This window comes from Hyaena hyaena, unplaced genomic scaffold (genome assembly GCF_003009895.1).
Source record: "Hyaena hyaena isolate Hyena2069 unplaced genomic scaffold, ASM300989v1 scaffold_459, whole genome shotgun sequence".
Lineage (NCBI taxonomy): Eukaryota > Metazoa > Chordata > Mammalia > Carnivora > Hyaenidae > Hyaena > Hyaena hyaena.
This window is the reverse complement of record NW_024081093.1, coordinates 383,320-407,923: the sequence shown is the minus strand read 5'-3', so window position 1 is coordinate 407,923 and position 24,604 is coordinate 383,320. Positions and strand designations below refer to the sequence as shown.

The 24,604-nt window shown below is 47.6% G+C and overlaps 1 protein-coding gene and 1 pseudogene across 2 annotated transcripts; one reads left to right on the top strand and one right to left on the bottom strand.

Moving 5' to 3' along the window:
• The first annotated feature begins 1,879 nt into the window (after positions 1-1,879).
• Positions 1,880-19,905, top strand: LOC120246268 (annotated as a pseudogene).
• Positions 18,680-23,437, bottom strand: CCR4 (C-C motif chemokine receptor 4). 2 transcript variants are annotated; one of them, XM_039253741.1, is made up of 2 exons: positions 23,337-23,437; positions 18,680-21,124 (listed from the first exon to the last, which is right to left on the bottom strand). In XM_039253741.1, the coding sequence occupies exon 2, from the start codon at positions 21,047-21,049 to the stop codon at positions 19,967-19,969; it is 1,083 nt and encodes a 360-aa protein (XP_039109672.1). In that variant the 5' UTR covers positions 21,050-21,124; positions 23,337-23,437; the 3' UTR covers positions 18,680-19,966. The 2 variants fall into 2 exon arrangements, with proteins under 2 accessions (XP_039109672.1, XP_039109671.1); XM_039253740.1 differs by having other exon boundaries at positions 18,680-21,096; positions 23,337-23,393.
• Between the last annotated feature and the right edge of the window lie 1,167 nt (positions 23,438-24,604).

Here is a 24,604-nt window from a genome sequence, read left to right as displayed (position 1 = left end):
GGGTGAGATGACGGGCCCTGTCCTTAAAGCCCAGGCTGCCTTCCTCCTTTGTTACCTTTACTGACATCTTTTGACTGAGATTTCTCGGCAAGAGGTGAGATCCGTCCAATTGACTTCAGCTTCGCTTTAATTTTTACCAAGCAATGGGGTCTTCCCCCAGCACGCCCGGGCTCCTGTGGCACACCCTGTCCTCTCCCGTGCCCTCAGAAACCGTGACGTGTCCCGAGAAGTGCCGGGGGGGGATCCCCAAGGTTTCGGGGCTTATCTCTCTCGGGGTGGTGAGCCGACTTCTCAGCTTAAACTCAGACCAGGCTTTTTTTCTTTCTTTTCACTTACTCCGTGTGTATTTGTCCTTAGTCCAAACCCCACGCTCCTGCCTCTCAGGGAGCAGAGATGTGTGAACGGACAATGCGGCGTCGTGCTGGAAAGACGGGGCCCAGACAAGATCAGGAGTGCTGTGACGCACGGACCTGCCCGCGGACTTGGTGTGGAGTCGGGGTCGCTCAGGGCTAGCTCCCCGGCGCTGAGCCAGATGGGGGGTCAGAGGAGGAGAGGAGGCAGACGGGCACTGCAGGGAGGGACGTGGGGCCTGCAGAGGTCCAGGGTCTGGAGGGAGCGCGGAGAATTCCAGAAGCTGATGCCGTGCAGCTCAGTCTGACCGGAGCTTGGAAGTGAAGAGAGATGCAGGGCTTGGAGCTCTCTGCACCTGGATGATGGCTGTGTCCTCACATCTGTTACCCGCTGAAGTTTCTAGGTTCCTGTCTTAAACTCTGACGGCATTTTAGCAAGAGTCATAAAACAACAATGGCAATAATAACAAATACTCATACTTGTAAGTTTTGTGTTGCGTACAGTGTCTCACTGCATCTTTATTAGAACCTTTTGGGGGTTCCTGGGGGGTGCATTCAGTTAAGCTTCTGACTTCAGCTCAGGTCGGGATCTCATGGTTTGTGAGTCTGAGCCCCGAGACGGGCTCTGTGCTGACAGCTCAGAGCCTGGAACCTGCTTCAGATTCGGTCTCCCTCTCTCTCTGCCCCTCCCCTGCTTGTGCTCTGTCTCTCTCTGTCTCTCTAAAAAATAAATAAACATTAAAAAAGAAAGGGGGTGCCTGGGTGGCTCAGTCAGTTAAGCTTCTGACTTCGGCTCAGGTCATGATCTCATGGTTCGTCCGTTCAAGCACCGTATCGGGCTCTGTGCTGACAGCTCAGAGCCTGGAGCCGTTTCAGATTCTGTGTCTCCTTCTCTCTCTGCCCCTCCCCCGCTTGCACTGTCTTTCTCTGTCTCTCTCTCTCAGAAATAAATAAAAACAGGGCCGCCTGGGTGGCTTAGTCGGTTAAGCGTCCGACTTTCGCTTAGGTCATGATCTCCCGGTTCGTGGGTTCGAGCCCCGCGTTGGGCTCTGTGCTGACTGCCAGCTCAGAGCCTGGAGTCTGTTTCAGAGTCTGTGACTCCCTCTCTCTCTGAACCTCCCCTGCTCACGTTGTCTCTCTCTCTCTCTCCTAGAAATAAATAAAACGTTAAAAGTTTTTAAAAAATAAATAAATAAAAACATTAAGAATTTTTTTTTAAAAAAGAACCTTTTGAAGAAACAAGTCAAGGGATATGCAGCCCAATTTGTAGTTTAGGAAAATCGAGAAGTAGAGGCATTGTGATTTACCCAACTTGCGGGGACGGAAACTAAAACTCAAGTCTCCCGCCTGCAAATCCCTCACTCTTTCTCCATAGACAGGTTGCCTTGGTTGATTCGGCTGCAAGGAGACAGTTCTGTATTCCCTTGGAGAAAACTCAGAACACTATTTCAGCCGTGCTGCTCGGCTCCCATCAGGCTAGGTGTGAGCCGTGGCCCCAGGTTTTGGGGATTTGCCCCCTGGTCGTGCACATGCACGGGGAGAGCAGCGGGGCCTGTACCTGCAAGAGCCCCGTGGCCACAAGTCAGGAAGCGAGGTATTCTCCACCCCGGGCCTCCCTCCCCAACAGCCCACTGTTGCAGAGCCCGGCCTTCGTTCGTTCATGATCTATCTCTCATAAATAAATAAATGTTTTAAAAAAATTTTAATATATATGTATATATTTTAACTATATATATTTATATGTTTACATAAAAATCCGTATGTGTAGAGAGAGAAAATAATGGTAGGACTCTAAGGAGAAACGAAGAATCCTTTATCACAGAGCTCTGAAAAGCTGATGGGATAATAAAAAGGAGATAAATCATTCGGCGACATTTTTGCACTTGGTGATCCAGAGTAAACTGACAGAGAAAGTGGGGACTGTCCTGGGTGGCTTCGTGAGGCGTGGGGCTCAGGGGGCTTCAAGGTCAGGAGGTCTCAGAGGAGCCCGAGCCATGTTACCCTGGGTGGCTCCAATCCTTAGGGGACCAATGAGACAGAAGGAAACCGCCTTCTGCTGTCTGAATCCCCGGGGGGCTTAGGGACAAGTGCCTTGATGTGTGGCAAGGCTGGAGTAGCTGCTCTGAGCCCTCCCCGAGGCTGTGAGCACAGGCCAGCCCTTGTGTGGACTGGGGGTCGAAAGAAGCTCGCATCACTGAGGCAGCCCAAGAAACATTAGGCTGTGAGCTAACATATTGTACGAACCCGATAATGCCCCTTTGTGTCTGACAGAAGCAAACTCAAAATCATCTTTGGAATAAGGACAGCCTCGTCCCACATCTTGGGAAATCCCCCCAAATATTTTTCAGGGTCAATGAGAAGTCACAGTCAAGTACGACCAGATATGTGCACGGAAACAAAGCTGAATATACTAGAACCAGCAGAAACAGACCCAGACGGGCTTCAAGTACTGAAAGTGTGAGACATATTTTAGAATAAAGACAATATTTAAAAACCAATAAACGACCTTGAAAATATCTGCAGTGGATAGGAAACTATGAGGACACATCACAGATTTAGAGAAGAACTAAATAGAGCTTTGGGAACTACAAACTAAAATACTCAAATTTTAATCTGTATCACGAAGGCAGAGAACTTTGAGTCCCAAGAAGGGAAACAGAGACTCGAAGTCACAGCCAGTCAGCCCAGAGCTCGGGCCCAGTCTCCCCTGCCCCCCTTTCCTCTCCCTTCCCAAGCTACCCCAGCAGGCCAAGCAAGGCCTCCCCCTCGCAGCGCTCCTCTCTCTCCAGGTTACCCCAACTAGTATTTTACCTTGGGTTTGTTCATCCATTAAAAGAAAGGAAAGTTGGGCTTTTTGCAGGAATTTTTGTTACAAAATTCGTACCGTGTCAGCAGCCCATGAGCTCCCCTGTTGGGAGATCTACATACAGTACAGGAGCTATTTCCTTCCTCAACTCTTGAAACTTACGAAACCTGTTTTGATTGCTGCGAGCGTGGAAAATGGCGGAGGAGAATTGCCCTTTCCAACTCCCACTTGATAAAGAACGACATTGTCCCTGAAATTCCCTGCATCTTCACACTAAATGTGCCAAGAGTCCCTCCCAGTTTCTTTGGGACAAAGGCCAGGCTCGAAAAAGAGCCTGTTGTTCTTCACGCTAACTCTGGACACTAAGGCAGTTCTCTCACCCAAAGGTTGTTGAGACGATGGGCAACTTCCTGTTTTGATGACACTTGTTCTTAATCCCTTCCGTGTGTTCTCCCATAGGTGGTGATCATGGAGCATCTGGGGTGCCACCCTGTGCACAGGAAGCAGTAGTTCATGATGATCACAGTCATCAACAGAGATGAGACACTTCCCACTTTTAATTAGGCAAAGGACCCATAAACAAATATCCAGGGCACCGTGACAGAAATGCAGACTTGCGGATCAGGACCCACGTCCGCACACCATTCTGTGAGCCTTGGGGGCAGAAGAGGAAATGTGTGGGATGACAAGTAAGCTCCCACAAGCTCTCCAAGAGCTGAGTTCTCCTGAAGTTTATTAGAGCAGGGGCTGTTACTGCTCTCTCCAGTGACATCCCCTCTACGGCACGGAGCCCATCGCCTTGTGCGTATTTGTTTACCGTGGACTCAGAGAGCTTGCATGACAAGTTCCATGTGATTTTCATTCTTGGATCCTCAGTCCTCGGCACAGCTAGCCGCTCGAAGGTTCTCAGTCAATGCCTCCTGGGTGAAAGAGTTCTTCTGTGACTGTGTCAACAGACTGAGAGGGTGTCCACGTGTCTCTCGCATTCCTTCCGGCATGTCAGCAGAGATGTGAGGGGCAGGTGTCCTCTTTAAGGATCTAGATAAGATCTGTCTTCAAAACCTTCCCAAGTTTCTGTGAACCCCTGGAGGGCTTACTTTCTCATCATTTCCTCTGGCTACACAGTCTGCCTCCACTTCCACTGAATTAGTTCAGTTCATGAGCGATCATCCCACACACTCTTTTGCAGTACCTTGACTCAAATGTGGAGCTGAGTCCCTTGAGTTTCACAAGAACCTCACCCCCACCAGGCCTTTTTATCTTTAGAACTCTACAGAGGCTTTGAAGAGATTGGGGGCAAGGGGCGGTCTATATTTCAACAGCACAAGCTCAGGAGTTTTGAATATTACATATTCCAGTTTGTTTAAAAAGATTGTAAGCCACCTCTACCCCCAACGTGGGGCAGGAACTCACAACCCTGAGATCAAGGGCCGCATGCTCTTCCGACTGAGCCCGCAGGAGTCCCTAGATGTTCCTGTTTTCACAAGACATTCTACCACCATCCATGTTGCTTGCCCATCCTTCTGTCTTTACTTCCCTCCTCTTCTTTGGCTCCTCGCACATCAGAAGTTCTAATAATTTTTAACATGTCCCGTCTGTATTCCTGAAATGACACATCGTCACCTTTGCCCTCCACGTCCAGCTTCTTTGGAAGGGGCCCTAGAGGCAAGCGGCTTGGCTGGGCTGAGAGGGAGCAGGAGAGGAGTCAGAAGGAAAGCAGAAGGGGCAGTTGGTAGTGAGCGTCCCTGCGTCCCCGAGAGGAGTCCTCGCCCAGCCACCTCCCGTGACCAAGCCCTTGGGCTTAGGCGGCCTGATAGAATCCCCACCAAGGTTCTGATACCTGAGCAAACGGGGATTTGTGAGCCGTCGTTCTCAAGATCAAGCGTGGGGAGGAAGCGGGATCCCTGAGATCCCCCTCACAGGGCTAGTGTGGAGACAGCGCGGCAAATGGGTGTCTACACGTGGACCAACACGGCCTTCGAGGGTTCCCATGAGCCACACACGGAGTGGAGGGCAGGAGGAAGGTCTCCCGAGCTGGCTAGAAGTAGTGGAGGCTCCAGACAGCCTCATGAGGGCTCCTGAGGCCACCGAGCAAAACAGGAGAAAATGGAGCGTGTCCTGTGTCACAGGAGGAGCGACAGAGGATCCGATAAGCAGCCTGTGGACGTCCTGGAAGCGAGGGCCGGTCACCTCAGCAGGGCACCTCATGGATTGCTCTTTGAAGTCCAGACAGGAGGAGGTGCAACTCAGCAGGTAGTGACTTCAACACATGGCAAAGACCAGAGTCTCTTTCCCAAATGGTAACATCACATGGTAGTGAGGAAAGGGGGAACGGGCGAGGCACTGAATTCACTGAGATTGTGTCTTTAACTCTGGGAAAGGACTGGGATCTCAAGGTAGAAATTAAGTTCAGTTCTAGAAGGAAGTTTACTTTTGACACCTGCGTGTATATCTTTTAACACCTCTGGTACGATCAGCCCATCCTGGTGTCAGTAAGTGTCATAGCATCTTTTGTTATTTTACTGGGCTTTATGACTTCCTCAAAATAGAGCGGCATAGTTATTTAAAAGTATTTTCTGGGGCGCCTGGGTGGCTTAGTCAGTTTAGCGTCCAACTTTCGCTTAGGTCATGATCTCGCGGTTCGTGGGTTCGAGCCCCGCGTCGGGCTCTGTGCTGACTGCCAGCTCAGAGCCTGGAGCCTGTTTCAGAGTCTGTGACTCCCTCTCTCTCTGACCCTCCCCTGCTCACGCTGTCTCTCTCTCTCTCTCCTAGAAATAAATAAAACATTAAAAAAATAAATAAAAGCAAACAACTTTAAAAAAAAAAAAGTATTTTCTGCCCTATTCTATTACACTGAGTTCATCTCAAGTGAGCTCCTGTTTTGATTATTGATCTTTGTCACTATTTTAGAATTACAGTTTTTTTCCTTGGACTATGGGGTTTTGGTTTGCAAGCTCATTTTCACTAGGCGGTTTTCTGTTAGTTTGCTTATAAAGATTTGTTTCTGTCTGTCTGTGCTCCTCATCCCCGTATAGGAATCTTGAGGTTGCTTATGCACAGGATGTTGTGGGTGCCCTACCCAGAAGCCTTTGCCTGCTGGTGAGCCCCTCCTCTATCTGCTGTGAGCATTGGCTGTTCCCTTCCCCAGAGAACTACTCTTGGCTCAACAAAGGGGATGCCTCCCTGACACGGAGACACAAGGGACCAGACCCTTTGCCTCAAAGTGGGATTAATTTTGTGGTATAATTCACATCTGAGGGGCCCTCTAGGATCAGGCCTATGCAGGGAACTTGTGACGGTTAGTTTTATGAGTCAACTTGACTAGGCCATGGAGTGTCCAGACATTTGGTCAAACATTATTCTGGGTGAAGGGTTCTGGTTAAGATTAACACTTGAGTCTCTAGTTTGAGAAAAGCGGATTGTCCTCTGTGGTGCGGGTGAGCCTCACCCAATCAGTTGGAGACCTGACTGGAACAAAGAGGCTGACCCTCCCATGAGTAAAAGAGGCAACTTCCTTCTGCCTGAGTGCTTTCAAGGTAGGACATTGGTTTTGTTCCTCCCTTCGGACTCAAGCTGAAACATTGGCTCTCCCCGGGTTTCAAGCTCTAGGACTGGAACTATACCATTAGCTCTTCTGTGTCTCCAGTTTGCAGACTCACCTGGCAGATCTTGGGACTGGTCAGCTTCCATAACCATATGAGCCAATTCTTTAGAAAAGGCTCTAGATAGATGACATGTGGGTGGGAGGATAGACAGACAGACGGACGGATGGACAGACAGGTAGGTAGGTAGGTAGGTAGGTAGGTAGGTAGATAGATAGATAGATAGATAGATAGATAGATAGATAACCTCTCATTGGTTCTGTTTCTCTGGAGAACCCTAATACGGAACACACCCTTGCTTACCTTCTTCCCCTTCCCTCTCCTGCATCCTTTCTTCCCTTCTCCACAGAGCAGCCGCTAGTAAACCACCTGCACTGGACTCTGTCTCAGACTCTGCTTCTAGGGACTTCGCCTTAACACCCCTTCCGGTCAGTAGGTTAGAGTTTGTGCTTACCCCCCGGCTTACAAGGTCTACAGCTGCCAACCAGCCATTCTTCCGTCTTCTTTCAGGGCTGAGGCATCCCTGTCCTGATGTAGCCTCAGACTTCAAGCCCCTCATGTCAAAAGGAGCAGAGCTACTACATAGGACCGGAACTCCTGGGAGCCCCTGCCAGCTTCAGGTTCCAGGATCCAACGGACTTGAGGTCTCCACCTTTGCTCACCACTTTGCTCTCATTTCCCACTGCTGATCCCCCAAGTTGCTTCAGCCTAGCATTTTTCTGCAATATATATTTTTAAGATTTTATTATTCTTTTAAGTAATCGCCACACCCAACATGGGACTCGAATTCACAACCCTGAGATCTAGGGATGCGCGCTCCACTGACGGAGCCAGCCGGGCATGCCTGCAATGTTTTTTTATTGATGTATAATTTGCACGCCATAAACCGTGTATATTTTTAAGTGTATAGTACAATAAATGTTGATGAATGTATCCACTGAGGGCACCCACACCCAGTAAGATCTAAGCTTCATCATGCAGACATGTAGAATCCTATAATATGTGCCATTTGTGTCTGGCTTCTTTTGCTCAACACAATGTTTCCGAGGCCTAACAATGTTGTTGTGTACATGAAGTGTCCTTCACTTATTTACTGGGTAGTATCCTATTTCATCAATATACCCAACTTGTTTATCTCTTGCTAATGGACAATGGGATTATTTTCAGTGTTCGGCTATTATGAAATTTTTTTCTACTGTTTATTTATTTTTGAGAGAGAGAGAGAGAGTGCAAGTTGGGGAGGGGCAGAGAGAGAAGGAGACACAGAATCTGAAGTAAGGTCCAGGCTCTCAGCTGTCAGCACAGAGCCCGATGCAGGGCTTGAACTCACAAACCGTGAGATCATGACCTGAGCTGAAGTCAGATGCTTAAGCTATTGAGCCCCTTGGCTGTTATGAATAAAACTATTATAAACATTCTTTTATTAAATATTTTTATTGAGATATAATTCACATAATGTAAATTTACTCATTGAAAATGCACACTTTAAGGTGCCTGGGGGGCTCAGTTGGTTGAGCATCTGGCTCTTGATTTCAGCTCAGGTCATGGTCCCAGGGTCATGGGATTGAGCCTCGTATCAGGCTCTGCACCGAGCATGGAGCCTACCTGAGATTCTCTCTCCACCACCCCGCATGCCCTGCTCATGTGCACTCTCTCTCTCTCTCTCTCTCTCTCAAAAAAATAAATAAATAAATAAACAACGACAAAACAGAAAGAAAATGCACAATTCAGCAATATTTGGCATATTCACAGAGTCATGCAACCATCACTACAATCTACAATTCGAAGCTTTTTATCCCCTCAAAAAGAAACCCATGTCCGTTACTGGTCACTCTCCATCTCCCTCTTCTAGCCCTAAGCAACCATTCATCAAGTTTTTGTCTCTACAAATTTGCCTAACTGAAGGTCATAAAGTAAGTTTTCTCCTAAAAACTTTATGGTTTAACTCTTACATTTAGATCTCGGATCTGTTTTCATTGTGTGTGTGTGTGTGTGTGTGTGTGTGTGTGTGTGTGTGTGTGTGTGGAGTGGGGTAGTGGTCCAGCTTCGTTCTTTTGCATGTGAATATCCAGTTGTTCCCAAGACTGGTTTTTGAAAGAAACCATTCTTTCCCCACCATTGACTTCTCTTCACATCCAAGTCAAACAATCCGTGAACTGTATTTTCTGGACCATTTATTTCTGGACTCTCAAGTTTAATCCTTTGATCTTTAGGTCTATCCTTATGCTGTACCCCATTGTCTTAATCACAGTAGTTTTGTAGTAAGTTTTGAAATTGGGACGTGAGGGTGCTCCAACTTTATTTTCATTCAAAGTTGTTTTAGGCCTTTGGATCCCATTCATTGCTGTATAGAATCAGCTTGTCAGTTTCCACACACACACACACAAATATTTTAAGCCAACTGGGACTGTGATAGGGATTTTAGTGAAACTAGAAATCAATTTAGAAAGTACTAACATTTTGGGGCCCCTGTGTGGCTCAGTCGGTTGAGTGTCTGGTCCGATTCTGGCTCAGGTCATGATTTCACAGTTTGTGGGATTGAGCCCCATGTTTAGGCTCTGTGCTGACAGTGGGGAGCCTGCTTGGGATTCTCTCTCTCCCTCTTTCTCTATCTCCTCCCCCGCTTTCTCTCTCTCTCTCTCCAAAAATAAATAAACTTTAAAAAAAGAAAGTATTGACATTTAAAAAATATACTTAAGCTACCAAATCTTCCAATTGATGAACACAGGATGTCCCTTCATCGATTTAGCGCACCTCTTATTTACTTCCACGATGTTTTCTAGCTTTCAGTGCACACGTCTTGCACTTTTTTGTTAAATTTATCTATGTTCTTGTTCATGTGCTTGTTTTCTCATTTCTTTTTTAGATTACTCATTGCCAGCATATAGAAATGTGATCGATTTTTGTATATTGACACTGTATCCTATAATCTGCTGAATGTATTTGTTTGTTCTAATGCTTTCTTATGGATTCCTCAGATTATGTCATTTTACATAGTTTTACTTCTTCCTTTGCAATCTGGAAGCATTTTATTTCTTTTTCCTGCCTCCCCCCCACACCCCCCCCCCCCGCCAAGAACCTCAGATACAACATGAATGGAAGTGGCAAGAACAGACATACTTGCGTCTTCCTGATCTTCTGAAGGGGAAGGCATTCAGTCTTTTACCATGAAGTATGATGTTATGAACATTCTAGAAGAAATCTTTTTTTTTTAATAGTTTTTTTTTTAATGTTTTTTTATTTATTTCTAGGAGAGAGAGAGACAGCGTGAGCAGGGGAGGGTCAGTGAGAGAGAGGGAGTCACAGACTGAAACAGGCTCCAGGCTCCGAGCTGGCAGTCAGCACAGAGCCCGACGCGGGGCTCGAACCCACGAACCGCGAGATCATGACCTAAGCGAAAGTCGGATGCTTAACCGACTAAGCCACCCAGGCGCCCATAGAAGAAATCTTTTTATAGACTGAGATCTTCATTTCACTTGAGGAAATACCTAGGTGTAGAATTCCTGGATTGCATGGTAGGTATACGTTCAACTTTACAAATAACCATCGATCTGTTTTCCAACGTGGCCCTTGTACGGAACCATCTTTTAAGTCTCTCTTGTTTCAGGTTATCTGCCGTCTCGGTAAGTTTTAGAAAACAAGACGACCCTCAAACTGTGATTTTTTTTTGTTGCACCCTAACTAGAAGTCTTCCTAGTGAGCAACGCATGAATTCTATGACCTCAAGAAGTTTTCAAGGCACAGTTCAAACCTGTTTCATCCTAAGTCACTTCTTATCCACTGCATGAGCCCTCTCTAACTCCCCCTCAGTTATCCCCCCAAGAGGAGCCCAGCCAGACCACAAAACGCATCACTTCTTTTGCATGTGATGTTTTCATGGTGACGTCATCAAAATAAGGAGGAATCCCTCCCTCCAGCCAAGGCAGCCCTGGAGAGGAGGCTGCACAGCGCACATTCGATGGAGATCTTTCTCCTGCCTCGCTGGGCTCCAGTTAGAGTCTCTTTATCTTCCGTGTGATCAAAGGAATGCAAATGTTCTGCAGGCTCCTAATGCTATCTTGTACTCGCCCCAAACGTGAACCCTGCGACCCACTTCCCGCACTGATGTAAGCATCTTCTTCAAAGCACCGAGACCTTCGTGGCAGGTGTCGTGTCAGGATGTGCGTCCCCTGCTCACCTCGCCTGTGAGCCCTCTTTTTCAGAATCTCTCTCTGTGGTTCCTTAGTCAGCCTTCCATAATCACCAAGGTCTCCTTTTATTTTCTAAACTGGAAATATTTCTATTGTGCTGACAGGCTATGAAAGTAATGCATGTAGGTTGAAAGAAATAAAGAAGCCTAGAGAATATAAAGCATAATTCTTCCCTCTATGAAATGGCTAGCATCAATAATAGCTCGATAGATCTGGGGAAAAAATTTTTTTAATGGCTAACAGTTTGGGGGTTAAGTTCGGGGTTTATCCTTCCAGTTTTTAAAATGCTGTTAATAGTTCGCGTAGAGAGTCTGGTGCTGCCATTGCCTGGGCCCGCAGCCCTCCCGGAGGCCAAGGGGTTCTTGGCGGCCACTTCCTACACTGAAGATGATTCCTACTGCATGGTCAGGAGGTCCACAAAACATCCGTGAGGACCCGACCTGTCAGCAAGTTTTCTGTACAAAATACTTCCTGACTACGATGAGAGAAAGCAGAATATATGGCCCCCTCTGTCGTGGAAGTGTGACTGGGAGAAAGAGAGAGAGCTTGTCCTGAACAGGCCATAGGCCTTGAAATTCTCATGAGGAGGTTTTCCGGTAGCTGCAGATACTGTGCAAACCAGATTAAATTCTATCGCATGAGACATCATGACAAATCTTGTAAGAAGTACCAAGATGAATATGGTGTTTCCTCTATCATTCCAAACTTTCCGGTCTCTCAGACTCAGCAGAGAGCAGTAATAAGAGTGAAACATCGACATCTGGTAACAGAAAAACTTATCAAGAAAATATAAGTTCTTCTGGGCTTCCCACCTTTCCGTGTCCCTTGTGTCAAGAATCGAATTTTACCAGACAGCGTTCACTGGATCATTGTACCAGTAATCCGCTATTTCAGATAGTTCCTGTGATGTGTCTATTTGTGTGTCTCTTCCTTGTGGAGATCCTAGCCAGATGACTAGAAATTTCGTTAATCATCTAAATTGAAGACATGTTTGATTACGGAGAATTTGTGAATCTTCAGCTAGATGAGGAAACCCAATATCAAACTGCTGTTGGAGAATCTCTTCAGGGCGCCTGGGTGGCTCAGTCAGTTGAACATCTGACTCTTGATCTCGGCTCAGATCATTATCCCAGGGTCATGGGATCAAGCCCCGCCTTGGGCTCCAAGCTGAGCGTGGAGCATGGTTGGGATTCTCTCTTCCCCTGCCTCTCTCCCCCATTCTCCCTCTCTATCTCTCTGGGAAAGAAAAAAAAAAAGAATCTTTTCAAGTAAACATCTGAAGGCTCTAGACATCTCTGCATCTTTGTACCTGTGGGCACCATCTTTCAGGGAAAAACTACATCTACATGGAGTCCTCATGTCAATAGCTTGATGTATATATTAATAACAGTAATTCAGTCTAAAAATAAATAAGTAAAATAAAAAGCTATTAACATATCATGGACATTTCTGCATGATAGTCGATATGTAGCTGAAAAGCATTCTTTTTAATAGCATCACATTGCATAGTATGGATATCCATTGATTAATTAATTTTTTTATTATTAAATATTTCCACCATATGGAGAATAATGGCCTAAACATCCATGTGCCACTTGAATTATTAGAGAACAAGTTCAACTGCATATAAACATTTTCACCAGTTGGTTGTCTGTCTTCTGATTTTTCTTTTGCTGATGTCTGTGTCATGTATATTTTTATATTCACAGAGCTGAATTTATTAATCTTCTGTTTAAGTCTTTGGAATTTTCAGAAATTATGAAGAAATTCTCCTGTTTCCTATTTGAACTTCTTCGTTCCAATTTTTACATTTAAATACTTTATCTTTTTTCAACTTATGCCCATTTCTTAAAAATGTTAATTTATTTTTGAGAGACAGAGAGAGTGAGCGAGAGAGAGACAGAGAGAAGCCCACACAGGCTTTGCACTCTCAGCATAGAACCTGATGTGGGCCTTGATACCACAAACCAGAAGATCATGACCTGAGCTGAAATCAACCTCAACCAACTGAGCCACCCAAGCACCCCTAAATACTTTATCTTTTGGAGTTTAACCATGTATGATGTGATATAAGAATCAAAGCTTAATTTTTTCCTCCAGAAAGCCGTCCATTTGGTTCACTCCTTAAATAAGAAATTTAATGTAACCCTCATTTGATTTTCAATGCCGTCTTTAATATAGGCTAAATTCTCATGGTTTTTTTTTTTTTTTTTTTTTTTTTTGGAGAGAGGGATAGAGCCCCAAAGTGGGAGCTTGCTTGGGATTCTCTCTCTCTTCTTTCTCTCTCCCCTTCTCCCCGTCTTCTGCTCTATCTCAAAATAAATAAATAAATAAACATTTTTTATTTTTTTTATTAAATATTTTTTTAAAATTTATTTCTAGGAGAGAGAGAGAGACAGTGTGAGCAGGGGAGGGTCAGAGAGAGAGGGAGACACAGACTCCGAAATAGGCTCCAGGCTCTGAGCTGGCAGTCAGCACAGAGCCCAACGCAGGGCTTGAACCCACGAACCGTGAGATCATGACCTAAGCGAAAGTCGGACGCTTAAACGACTAAGCCACCCAGGCGCCCCAATAAACATTTTTTAAAGTGGGTTTTTTCCAGATCAACATAGAGGAAGGGAAAGAAAAATAAAATAAAAAGAGAGAGGGAGGCAAACCATCAGAGACTCTTAACTACAGAGAACAAGCTGAGGGTTGCTGGAGGGGTTTCAAGTGGGCAGATGGGCTAAATGGGTGAGGGTATTAAGGGGGGCACTTGTTGGGATGAGCACTGGATGTCGTAGGTGAGCACTGGGTGGTGACTCACTGAATTCCACTCCTGAAATCATTACTACACTACATGTTAACTAACTTGGATTTAAATAAAATTTAAACATTAAAAATAATAAAAATAACAAAGTGGGCTTTTCCACGTATTTATATCTATTTCCTATATACTTCAGGTATATAATACATATCTTAATTAGAAATTTTCTATTCTCGAGGCGCCTGGGTTCTTAGTCGGTTAAGCGTCCGACTTCGGCTCAGGTCATGATCTCGCGGTTCGTGGGTTCGAGCCCCGCATTGGGCTCTGTGATGACAGCTAGCTCAGAGCCTGGAGCCTGTTTCAGATTCTGTGTCTCCCTCTTTCTCTGACCTTCCCCTGCTCACGCTGTCTCTCTCTCTCTCTCAGAAATAAACAAAACATTTAAAAAAAATTTTTTAAATAAGTAAAATGCAATTTTAAAAAAAGGGACACTTTGTCTTTTCCTTTGCAATTTAAACTTTATATTTCACAACAGTTTTAGGTTTATAAAAAATCATGTAGAAAGTATAGAGGGTTCCCAGATATCCCATACGCAATTTCCCTTATTATTAATATCTTACATTAGCATGGTATATTATGTTTAATGAACCAATATCAATAAATTATTATTAACTAATGCTTATACTTTATTCTGATTTCTTTGGTTTTTAGGTAATGTCCTTTTCCATCCCAGAACTAGTTATATTTAGTTGTCTTCTCTCGTTAGGCTCCTCTTGGCTATGACAATCTCTTAGACTTTCCTTTTTTTTTTTTCTTTTGATGATACTCAGCTTTGAAGGATACTGGTCAGATATTCTGTAGAATTTTCCTCTTTTCCAATTTTTATACCACTAATTTCTTTCTCTTCTAGCATGGAGCTAGTACATACAGTGCGATGTTTCGTAGAAGTGATAACAGGCTTCCTTCTCTTCTTTTGTGTTTAGCTGGAATACCTCTGGAGTGCCCCAGTATACATGTTGAGCTGAGACAGATATATTTGATCATATACAAACTTCTATAGTATTCCTTCTATAGTATTCTCCTATAGTATTCTATACTTCTATATATACTATATACTATACTTCTATAGCATTCCTACCCTGATTATAGTCAATATTACTTTTCTTAGTGTCTAGCTTTGAATTATTAAGCGTGCGTATGTTTGTACGTGTGAGTGCATGGGGTGGGGCGAGGGTGGCAGGGAGGGTCACATATTTTGCAGGCTGTTTTCACAACCCAGCAACTCGCTTCTCATTTCCTACCACAGAGACAGACTTCCCCCCGAACATTTGAAATTTGGTGATTCTGCTTCCTCTGCTTCCCCGAACCAAACCGAGACAGAAAGGTTTCTGCCTCAAGTCCTGGCCACGTCCACTGCCCTGGCTCAGGCTATGCCCCGCCGTGCAGGACCTCTGAAGTCGGTCGCACTGCCCCTCTGATTCACTTCTCTTCACTTTCTCCCACGTAATTCTTGCCCGATAGTGGCCACTTTCAGTAGCCCTTGCATACAGTGTGAAATCTGAAAAGTGTATCTCTTTCCAGGTTTGACTGAAAATGGAGTTTGCTTTTTAATTCATTCTTCTTACTGTTGTTTTATGGTTTCCTAGAGAAGGTGAGAATGCAGACTCCTGCAACTATGCTCATAGCAAAAGTCATAATGAAGTAGTTTTTGACCCAGAGAACACCCACTGATTTCTGGAACTAGGAGACAATTCAATCTTTGAACTCTGTCACATGAAGTTTTATTAGAAACATGGTGGGGATTTTGGAGAGAGGACGGCCGAACTTCATGTAGTGAAATAGAAACTTGAATTGCCAATATAGAGAGCTTAATTAAGAGATAAGGGAATTCACTTATTCATTAGAAAATAATTGAATGAATGCTTTGTGCTAGGCATTTTGCTGGGCAGTTAAGTGGGAGTTACTCTTGGTGGAGTTAGTTCAATTCATGATTAGAATATTGTTTTCCCTGAACCTCAGTTTCTTGGGGTGATAAACCCAATCTTATCTACTTTGCGAAGAAGCTGAATTGAGTTTCGATATATGAAAGCACCTGGTGGATCTCGGCTTTTCTGCAAGGGGAATTTGCAGCCGTTATAAACGTTTAAGGAGTGAAGTATTGTGAACACAAAAGTGGGTGGAGCTTCTGTCTGGTTCACTGGAGCCCAGGAAGTCACTGACCGGTACAGATTATAAGACGTCAGGTGGCTACAGCGCAGCCAAGGAGAGAGATGGTCCATGACCATGACAGAGAGTGGTGGAAAGGGAGACGCCTCGGGGACTGAGGCAGACAAATTATGGGAGCAAAGGTGCAATTGACAAATGGAAGCATAGACACCAAGAGTCAAATGGGACCTTATGGCCAGAGGCTCATGAACGAAGGGCACCCCGGTTGCAGAGACGATGCCTTCTCATTTCCCCACACTGGGGGGCAATTTGCATTTGTGCTAGGGGCTCATTTGCCCCCCTAATCTCCCAAAGTCCTCCTTTTAGACAGGGGTTCCTGAAAGCAGACTCTGAGACTCTGAGATTAGCATTCAGGGGCTTTACTGGGGAGTCCTCTTGGGAACAATGCCTGTAAGGGCATGAAGGAAGCAAGACCGGACAGTGGGAAAAAGTGAACTACAGCGGAGTTGCAGCAGAGGCCCAGCCGAGCTCGCGGGCAGCTCTGGAACGGGAAAGGCTGTCAGAGTCCTCCCACACGGAAGCAGGAGAGCAAGGGTTTACTTCTGCTCATGACTCAATCCCTGGATAGGAGGTGCTCCAGGGAGGACGGTCCTGAAAGGAGACTGGCTGAGAGCTGCCCGCCGTCAGTGCTCCTGGTGGCTGGTGCGGTGAGTGTGTCAGTCCCACATGGGGCGATGTGGACGGCGCACCACAGCACCCACTACGCCTCTCAAGGCCGGCGCGGGAGGCAGCTCAAAACCGCTGCCCCTCAGGTCCTTACTTTCCATTTGGTATCATCTCCCCCTACTTTGCTGCTGTCCCCCACGCCCCCCTACCCGGTCTCTACAGAACCCCACAAACCACTCAGCACTCCCCGATCACAGTGTGCGCGTAACAGCACCTGCCTTTCATCAGTCTAGAATGTCCTTCTTTCTTCCTTTTTTTTTTTTTTAATGTTTATTTTTGAGAGAGATTCGGGGCGTGAGCAGGGAGGGGCAGAGAGAGGGAGACACAGAAACAGAAGCGGGTTCCAGGCTCTGAGCTGTCAGCACAGAGCCTGACACGGGGCTCGAGCCCACGAAACACAAGATCATGACCTGAGCCCGAGTCGGACGCTTAACTGACTGAGCCCTCCAGGCGCCCCTCCTTCCTCCCTTCTGTCCACCACAATCATGTTCCTTCTCCAGGCCTACTTCAACAGCAAATTGTATTATGAACTTTGAATCCATTTCTCCTCCCTCTAAGGTCCCAAAGCATTCTGTTGTCGGATGTGTCCATCTTGTGTTGTAGTTGATCTTACCTTTGTGTTCCCTTTATCAGATTAGAAACCCCACGAGAGCGGGCTTCCTCCTTTAGCCTGCTCCTCTCTCTGTAACCTAGCATCCTGCTTTGCACAAAACACACACCCAACACACTGGAATTATCTGCATCAACTGTTCCAAGCTGTTAAGAGAGTTTCTCAAGGAAAGTCTCCCTAAAGATCTGAAGAGCCTTCGCCAACGCCCTCTGTTTCCCCTTCTCACTGCAAGGAGGTGAAGTGTATTTAATCAGCAGAATCTGAGTGCCCACCGTAGGACAGATACTGATGCTGATTGTCTGCTGTTCTTGTTGTTGAGGTAAAATTCACATACTATATAAAACTAATCATTTAGGGGCGCCTGGGGGGCTCAGTCGGTTGAGCATCTGGCTTCAGCTCAGGTCACGATCTCATGGTTCGTGGTTTCAGTCTGGCTTTGTGCTGACAGCTCAGAGCTTGGAGCTTGCTTCTGATTCTGTGTCTCCCTCTCTCTCTGACCCTCCCCCGCTCCCGCTGTCTCTCTCTCACTCAGAAATAAATAAAACATTTTTTAAAAATTTAATAAATAAATAAAACTAATCATTTGAAAGCAAGCAATTCAGCAGTGTTTAGGACATCCATGGCCCGATGTTCCAAAACACCACCCTGTTTCTATCGCTCTGAAGCAAACTGCACCTAGCCTGTGCTCCCCGGAAGCTGGGCACATTGCCACAGGGAAGGGCCGGGGTCCAGTGTGGACAACGTAGAGTTAGACTCACCTTTGTGAGACCTCCTGCTGGCTTGTTTTCCATGTTTCTGTTCCCGGAAAGGAACAGTGTTCCCAGAGAGCCATGTGTAGTGCCACCAGAGCTTCCAAATTCCCCATCCCAAGGGGGCACTCGGCCTGAGTGGCTGGGGCCGATGGGCGACCCGAGCTCAGGAGGAGGGATGGTAGCGGGGGCCGACTGTACCCCCACCTGTTTACCATGGTGCGCGTGGAGCTGGGAGGAGCCCAGGGGCAGGGAAACCCTTTTGGCCGGTGGCCCCAAAGTTCCTGTCTCCCGTGATGTCCCAGGAAATAATCCTCCTCTTTCCGGAATGTATTCCCCTTTACAGACAGAAGGAAACTGAGGCTGAGAGGAGAGGGATGTGTTCAGGCTCACAGGGGACCCCAGAGCTAGGACGTGCGGGCCGGGGTCACCAGGCCACAAGGTGGACGAGGTCTCCTAGGGACACCACCCAGGAGGTGGGCCACCCCTCATGGCTGTCCACCCCCGCGTCCCCGGGCCGCCCTCCTCACCCCGCGTGCGCACAGGCGGCGTCTACACAGGCAGCCGCATGGCTCCTCCCCTGGATCAGTCCTCCACACCCACAGCGGCGCGGGTCCCTGTCCCCATCAGGAAACCAGGCACAAACCGGCTCAGGAGAAGAGGCTCTGTCAGACTATGTACAAGTTTATTTTATCTTTGTCTACAAAGGCCACATCGACTCACCCCCACCCCTTTAAAATCGTTTAAAAAAAAAAACATACTTTCTGGAAGTGCGTCCTTTATAAATGTAGAGCGTGTGATAAGGTGTGAACTTACAGAAGCATTTGAAGCCGGTAACTCGGTTGATGGTTTGCAAGATGGGTTTTTGTTTTGCAATGCCTTCCAGGGCTCTCCCACCCTGATTAAAGTCTCTGTTGAATTTGATGAAGTCTGTGACTAAGAACAGAGATTTAACTTAATGGTGTCAAACGCTTAATGACACGATTAAAATGACTGGTGAGAAACTTTGACTCATCCCAAAGTTAAAAAGGAAGCCAGTATTTTAACAGAGAGGATGACATTTTTCACAACTTCATAATTACTGGTTGTGCCACATCGGTAATAGCTTTGGCTTGATTATTCTTGCCTCCCTTAATGGCAGGCACGTCACTGTCATACTTTATTAACCTTTCTTATTTTTAGTTTTGAAGGCTCTGTTTGTAAACAAGTAAAAGACCCCCCCCCATCCATGTATCTGCACCTATGTATTATTTGTAAAACTTGAATATCATCTGTTATCATCAAAACAAAATGTGCTCACAAGCACATGAAAGTATGTTTGAATTTCCACAAATACGTTTGGATGTTTTAATGCCTTGTATTTCACGTTTGGACATCAGGCCTTGCTAATGCCTTCACGTCACATCCTCACACCTGGAATCAGCATCGAAAGTTTGGCCTCCGTTAGCAGATAATCCTTTAAGATAAAAGAGCAGATCAGGGTTCAGCACTTTGCTCTCTGTCTCCTCATACACCTGGCTCCAGGGAATCTACCATGCTTCGGATATATTAACAGGAAAGCTCTAGAACAGCATGTCAAAGTTTTTGCTATTGTCCCACGAAAGCTAGAAAGTAATTAAAGGGCCCGTTTTTCACGGCAAGAAGTAGCGACCGATTCCACCATTCGTTCTCCACAGGCCCCCCCAAGAGAACGCCATCGGTGCACGTTAGCCGGGGATGAACGGTCCTTCCCTTACAGTGTCACGTGTGACCTCGCTGAGATGCTGGTCAGAGTCCTCCTCCTGCTTACTCAGCCCTGCAGGCAAGCCCGGGGAAGGGGTGACGTCGCAGCCCGGGTGAGCTCTTGCTGGACCGCACCCGCAGATTTCAAGAGGAGGAGCTGACTGAGGGGCGAGAAGCCCACGCTCGGCAGCGGATGAAGGGCTCCCTCCCGCCACTGGCTCGGGAGCCCCGACTATAGTACAATTGCAAGCCAGCTCTCCCTTCGGGGGGCCTCGCGCCGTCCTCCGCCTCTTCGCGGCTTACAGGGCGTCGTGGAGATCGTGATCCCCGGTGGACTGCGTGTAGGACGAGCTGAGGGTGTCGGGGGGGTAGAGCTGCAGGAGCCTGCAGTAGTGACAGGGCAGGAAGGGGCCCCTGCAGGTTTTGAAGAGCTGTACGAGGTACTTGCGGAATTTCTCCCCGAGGAAGAAGTAGATGACGGGGTTAAGGCAGCAGTGAACGAAAGCCAGGGTCTCCGTGGCCTGAATGGCATAGTCCAGGTGCCTTTCGAAGGCGCAGTCCTGAAGGATCTCCAACTCCACCAGGGTCTCCAGGAAAAGCACCACGTTGTAAGGCGCCCAGAAGCCCAGGAAGAGGGCCACCACGGCGAAGACCATCCTCACCGCCTTGCTCTTCTTCTCGTTTTTGCAGTGCTGCAGGGTCCTGATGATCATGGAGTAGCAGAACAGCATGGTGCCCAAGGGGATCACCAAGCCCAGAATGTTGATCTCCAGGGAGCTGAGCACCTTCCACCGCGTGGAGTTGAGCGAGTACTTGGTTTTGCAGTAGGTGTGGTTGCGCTCCGTATAGCAGGTGCTGAGTAAGAAGCCTGGGAGAGAAGCCAGTACAGCCACGGACCACGTGACCACGCTGGTGATGACCCCATACGTCAAGGTCCTCGCTCTCAAGGAAAACACCGCATGCACGATGGCCAGGTATCTGTCGATGCTCATGAGCATGATGAAGAAGATACCGCTGTAAAAGCCCACCAGGTACATCCAGGAAATAATCTTGCAGAGACCTAGTCCGAAAACCCACTGGTCTGCAGCATAGTAGGCCCAGAAAGGGAGGGAGAACACGAAGAGCAGGTCTGAGATGGCGAGGTTGAGCAGGTACACGTCGGTCATGGACTTGAGCCTCTTATACTTGAACAAGACCAGAACCACCACAGAATTTCCAAGGAGACCGAACAGAAAGACCAAGGAGTAGAGAGGGGGCAGGAAGAGCCCCCCAAAGGCCTTGATGCCTTCTTTGGTGCAAGGCTTGGGGATGTTCTCATAGAGATAGTAATTACTATAGATGCTTTCATCCATGGTGGTGTCTGCTGTATCCGTGGGGTTCATTTTCAACTCTGCAGGCTCCTCAACACGGGTCTGAGCCCAACCAAGAACTAATGAGGGGAAGAGCAAACAGGATTTCTGTAAGAACAGAAGCAAATTGAAATGGTGCTGAATACAGAGCATAGCGCCGAATACTGTGCCCCGGATCGTGACACCCTCTTCCCAGCCTTCCCAAGTTGAAGGGCTCTGTTCCTCGCAGGGCAGTGCAGCCAAAATAACAATCCTGGCCTTTGGAGTCAGCAGATGACAAGTCCCAGCTCCAGCACTCCCCTCCCGCTCTCAGGGAGGCTTGAAGTCCCTCACTTGTAAATGGGGACCGTAAAACCTCCTTCTCAAGGAGGCGGTTTCAAGGATGCATTTCAAAATGATAGTCTGGGGTTAGTGAATCACCTGCAGGCCAGGTGAGATTCCCAACAGCCCTCCACCCACGGCCACCTTAGTGACTTAAAAACAAAACAAAAACAAAACATGAAGATTAAACATCTGTGCATGTTTCCCCTTCCTATTCGAACTCCAAAAATTCCGTCATTGCTTAGGTAATCGTTGGGCTAGAAGGTTGGCTAGGATTTTATATAAAAATTCGAATTCCTCCTGCAAGCATGACATATCTATGTCAAAGCCTGCTCCCTGGTATCGTGCATTTCATCCCACTCCCGCGACCCTGCCCCCCACCGCACTCCCGACAGAGCCAGGTGCTCGGAGCCAAGCAAGCATACTGAGCCATGGCTCACAAAAGGTTCAGAGAAGCTAAATGACTTCCAAAGGCCACACAGTTACATGCAGAACTCGTTCCTTGGGCCCCAAGTCCCCGTGACGTGCTAGTAAACCAACTCTGCGGAGGGGGCAGATGCTGATTTATGGTGTTTGCTGGTGCCTGTGGTGCAAATACTTGCACCAGGGCAGAATTCCAGCTTCCGACTGCCTCCCAAAGTTCCTGAATCCTTGATGGTCTTTAATAGCCCCTGGGAGCTGTGCAGGTCAGCTCCGGTGTACACTCCCAAGGTCATTCTGGAACACTGCCTTTGATGGGAACATGCCTGGCCTCCCGGGCCTGGGGGCTAGCTGCTCCTGGGCCACTCAGACGCTAATGCAGTGGATGTGTCCAGAAGGCCCCTTGGATGCAGGAGCACTCAGGTAGTTTTTGCTGGATTCAGATGGCGATGAGAGGGAACTTGGTCGTTTCATCAAAACCACGTGCGAAAATCAGTCCCACGCACTGAATCCTGTCGCCGTGGGAATTAGCCTGACAGATCTCAAAAAGGCACATCGTGGCCAGAAATGAAATCTCTCTACTTCCCCAGCTACCCACATTTCCTATCTAAATTGGCAGGTGAAGAGGTTGAGACCTTACAGCTACATGCATGTTCGCCTGCGGATCAGAGCAATTCAGGGATGAAGGGCTTTCTGACTCAAGGCTACCGCCTCTTTCTTCTCTTCTTTTTTTTTTTTTTTTTTTTTTTTTGGTAAAGATTTTTTTAAAGTGATCTCTACACCCAACGTGGGGCTCGAACTCACAACCCTGAGATCAAGTCGCACGCTCTACTGAGTGAGTGAGCCAGGCATCCCCTCTTGCTTCCTTCTTAATGGCCCCTGATATTCTTTTATCACAACCCTTTTCACATTGTTCAGTTAACTGCCCTCCCCTCCCTCCCTGCCACCCTTACCACCGTGCACCCAAACCCCCAAACCAACTTTGGTTTCTCAAGAGAGAGATTTGGGTTTACTCCTGTAGACGGACGCTGAGGACCTGGGCCATCGCAGGATCTCGGAGCAAGTGTTGTAAAATCAGTATCAGTTCCAGTTAAATAAACATCAATCCCAGTCTCTCTCCACCATTTTGCCGGTAAAAACTGAAGGAACAGAGGAGGCTGAGGAGTTGGGAAACTGCCAGGAGAATAAAACTAAACGCAGCTGGTAAATGTTGGGAATTATTCCGTCAGCCTTATTTGTGTGGTGTTTCTTGACCTGGGAGCCTTGATTAGAAGCAAGGAGCAGGAAAAAATGTATGTTTGATAAAAGTGATCTGTGTATTCTGAGCGTGTGGACTCGGGCCAGATGTGTGCAGGGAGAGAGTCCCGCATATAGAAGTGCCCCTCAGACGAGAGCTCGGAGGGCGTGAGTGTAAGTAGATGGCGTGTGAGTCTGAGTTCAGAGCCTGCAGTGAGCCCCAGAATGCCCAGGAAGCCCGAGTGGAGGGACTGGCCGGCTCTCCGCGCATCCGAAGTCCACGCGGCCGACCAGAACCAAGTGTGCATCCTGAGACCCCGGGAATGGGCCCGTCCCTGCTTACCTTCCGTGTCCAACAGTGGTCCCGACGCTCGTCGGCGAGCCAGTGCCAGGCTTGTTCGAGGAGCTGAGCGCTAAGAAAGGTGCCTTTGAAGGGCGCGTGGCTTCCTGTGAGCGCCAGCTCTGTCCCTCACCCATCTGTGCTGAGTTCAAGTGGGTTTTTTTTTTTCTGATAGAAGTAAGAAGCAGAAAATGAGTGACTAAGTTACTCACTTCCCAAAACTGAAAGCTAGGAAGGTTTGCTCTCTGCAAGATCAAAGAGGAAAACGGAGTCAGTTGTCTTTTAAAAGAGACACCTTAATTTTTTTAAAGTGTATTTGTTGGATTTTTAATGTAAAGAATTTCCCTTTTCGCCGGCTCTGTGTCGTAGACATGATCTTTGTGTCCTGGACGAGTGAGCAGTTTTGCCTGAGTGGGTGTGCAGTGGCAAAGCACCCTTTGTGTGCTGTAGCCTCGAACAGGTGGGACCTGAGAGGGGCCGGGGGTGGGGAGGCCAGATGCATACATAAGGCAGCTATTCAGAGCAGAGCAACACGTATCTAGATGTGTGTGCCTCGGAGGGAGTCAGGGGGCTTTAGTCGACCACATTCAATAACTCATGTAAAGGGAGGAGACAAGGTAGCTTCACGCCCCCTTTGCGACAGGAAGACCCCTTCCTGCCCCCCCCCCCCACTGGAAATCGCGGAGCTCCCACGGACATGGTCTGTTAGGGTAGCAGTCGCGGCCGAGGGGCTGACAGCAGTCCTGAGCCTTTCACTATCATATCCTCAGCTTCTGCCAGCTTTTCAATTGTTTTCAATGTTTATTTTTGAGAGAGAGAGACAGAGCATGAGCGGGGGAGGGGCAAAGAGAGAGGGAGACACAGGATCCGAAGCAGCTCCAGGCTCCGAGCTGTCAGCACAGAGCCCGATTTGGGGCTCGAACCCGCAAACGATGAGCTCACACCTGAGCTGAGGTCGGACGCCCAAGGCGCCCCGACTACTGCCGGCTTCCCTCTGTGTCTACAGTTGCTCAGCTCTTCAGTTCGGTTTAAAAGAGCCACAGTGTCGGGGAGGACAGCCCTCCCCAGCAAAGTTCCCCTGTCCAGAACGTTCCAACAGGGCCGAGGCTGAGAGAGCGGAGGGACCGGTGAGTCTGTGCCCATTATACAGGGTAACGTGTGGACTAAGCATAGTTTGGGTCCGGCCACCCTCCGTCCCTTCAGCGGTCGGCTGGCGGGCCCTTGCAGAGACACGGATCTGTGAAGACCCCGGTGGGCCCACCGCCACCCTC

Excerpts from the sequence above, each read along its gene's own strand:
- CCR4 (XM_039253741.1), bottom strand. The coding sequence starts at position 21,049 with ATGAACCCCACGGATACAGCAGACACCACCATGGATGAAAGCATCTAT.